We start from the raw sequence: 2,578 nt of genomic DNA, 5'->3' as shown, positions 1-2,578 counted from the left end.
AAACTTAAGTAGGAGAACGGAAACTTAAAATGTTGCAATTTTTCCATTTATAAAGGGGCATAACTCTAGAACGGTTTAAGTGACGCAACCAAAATTCTAACTTGATCTGTGTTTTGTGGTAATAAGCATTGTGTTTAAGTTTCATAACATTTGGTTGAGGCAAACTCAAGTTAGAGAACGGAAACCAATTTTGGGACGTACCGACGGACGTACGTACAGAGGGACAAGGGTAAAACTTAATGCCCCCACCGCTACGGTGGGGGCATAAAAAAATGGTATCTATCTTTCTGTTATTCTCAAAAAAAAAGGTTACTAGGTTATAATGAACCATTAATGGATATTTTTCCTAGTTCTTTAGGTAAAATTTCCACTGACCAAGAGAACTTTTAGATTTTGAATTCTTGACGATAGCTACAGTATTTAATTTTAATTAAAAAAAACACCAACTAACAGCCAATCCTCTGAATGCTTAACTTATATGATCATTGTAAAAAATATCTGTACTTGACACCAATTGTGCATGTTTATATATGTACGAAGCAAGGGCTACATGTACTTATCAAAGAGGATGAATTTTGCAGTAGCAGATAAATTATTAATTTTCAATCATGAAATTTTTTCTTATCCTGTATATGTTCTTATATATAAGCATGAAAAATTTTCCACTGGACATACTGCAACAAGATATGTACTGATAGTGCAAATTAGCATCTACAAGTAGCTCTAGAGAATGAATTTTTAACAATAAATGACTAACAGAATACAACCCTCATTGGCAGTTTAGATTCTTCAACAGTTACTGGCAATGGGTTTGTTCTGGACAATTGTACATGATGTAGGATAGACATTCTTGTTTTCAGAAAAGAAAAATAAAAGTATGGATCAATAAATAAATAAGGAAAGAAAACTTTTTCAATATTTTATATCAGGTTGTCTGCATATGACAACATAGGTTTGTATGATACTAAATCTTGCCTTGTTCAAGGCATGCAATTAATGACTTTGGAAGAGGTAATTGGCATAAATCTTCTATCAATACTGAGTCAGCAATTACGTCTAAACATGATTGTTTTAGTGTTCTGAGAGAATATGATTTTGGTTTAATTTTTTGCACATTATAAAGTTTTCCTCCACAGAAGCAGTGTCGACCACTGGCAGAAATCATAGGCGTAAAGTGTTCAACACTTGTAAGAGACATGTATTTAAAATCTCCTAAAAAGTCGTAACAAACTGGATCAAGAAAATGAGCAGTAACAAAATGGTTTCTGATTATAGTAGGCATGCAGCAGTTACTGCCCAAGACTGTCAAAAGTAAAGCTGAGCCATCTCGAAAAAACTGAAGGTTCTGGAAGTTTCCTGGTAAATCGGATAACTCATTTTTAAACAATGCTATTTGAAAAAGTACATTATCCTTTTTTATTTTGTACAAACTTATATTGCACCTGTCAGCACCTGCAATGAAGGTAAACACTGTCAAGTCACTATCCGTTCTGGGATCAAAAGTAATTGCAAATTTATGATTTGAAGGCAAAACATGCAAATTCAAATTATCACAAGAAATTGTCTCAGCATTCATATTTTTCCAGTCAAGTTTTACTAAAATAACACCCTCAATATTCTCTGTTTCATGTGCATACATTGTTGCATATATAGCATTCTGATGGAGAACCATATAATTTTCATCGGGGCTAATGTAGCATGAATATAGTTGGAGTTTTTGTTGTTGAAGGTATCGCTTATTGTAAATTATTTTGCATTCACTATCTTTCAGGCCAGTTATAATGAACTTTACAGCCCCTTGGCAAAAGATTTGAGTTACTACTAAGTCTTTGTGAAATCCAACTACATTGCACATTTGCAATTCTGAATTACCGACTATTTTACTTGGCAAAAAGTCTAGTTCTGAATCATCTTGTATCCAGGTTTTAGTCGTCTTTTTATGGGTTAAATCTACGATATGCAAACAGGATGCACGTCCATATTTTTGAATCCATGCATGGAAATGTCTATTATCAATGCAATGTGACTGAAGCCGATAAGAGAGACAGCATTTTTCTGAGCAATTGTTATTTGATCCACCAAAAATTGGGACGCATGCATAATTTTGTTTTTCATTTATTATTCCACTTGAATTCAAATGTCTCTGACTTGCCGCACCCATTCTGTCAGTGTTAAAATTCATATATAGCTTTAACTAATGATATTTCACCGAAACATGATGCATATTTTTGTTGTATCAAGGTATTGCCAACTTGCGAAAAAAATATTTGTTTATATTATCGCTAAGACATCTACTTCCGGTATAACTAATATAAAAACCAACACCTTTGTATATCCGAAAATTTTCCAAGGGTGTTTCTTAGACGTTCGCGTGATAAACAGCAACATTAAAAATATATACAATGTTAGAAATTTAAAAAAAATATGCAATAAACTGCAAACCATAATACATAAAAGACCAACAATTCAATCTCAGAATAGACAGATATTCACTAAATTTAATGAAAAATCAAATATAAACTAAAATGCACTCTACATTTTTGTCAGAGACATTTTATTATATACATATGTCTGATTA

At 32.4% G+C, this 2,578-nt stretch overlaps 1 protein-coding gene across 1 annotated transcript; it reads right to left on the bottom strand.

Moving 5' to 3' along the window:
• Positions 1 to 906: 906 nt before the first annotated feature.
• Positions 907 to 2,287, bottom strand: LOC127705402 (uncharacterized). The gene has a single exon (XM_052209710.1). The coding sequence runs from the start codon at positions 2,180 to 2,182 to the stop codon at positions 965 to 967; it is 1,218 nt and encodes a 405-aa protein (XP_052065670.1). The 5' UTR covers positions 2,183 to 2,287; the 3' UTR covers positions 907 to 964.
• Between the last annotated feature and the right edge of the window lie 291 nt (positions 2,288 to 2,578).

This window comes from Mytilus californianus, unplaced genomic scaffold, assembly GCF_021869535.1.
Source record: "Mytilus californianus isolate M0D057914Y unplaced genomic scaffold, xbMytCali1.0.p SCAF_6, whole genome shotgun sequence".
NCBI classification, from domain to species: domain Eukaryota; kingdom Metazoa; phylum Mollusca; class Bivalvia; order Mytilida; family Mytilidae; genus Mytilus; species Mytilus californianus.
Note: the sequence above shows the minus strand (reverse complement) of the source record. Positions and strands in the feature narration are given on the sequence as shown.

Coding starts and splice junctions, on each gene's coding strand:
- LOC127705402 (XM_052209710.1), bottom strand. CDS start 2,182: ATGAATTTTAACACTGACAGAATGGGTGCGGCAAGTCAGAGACATTTG.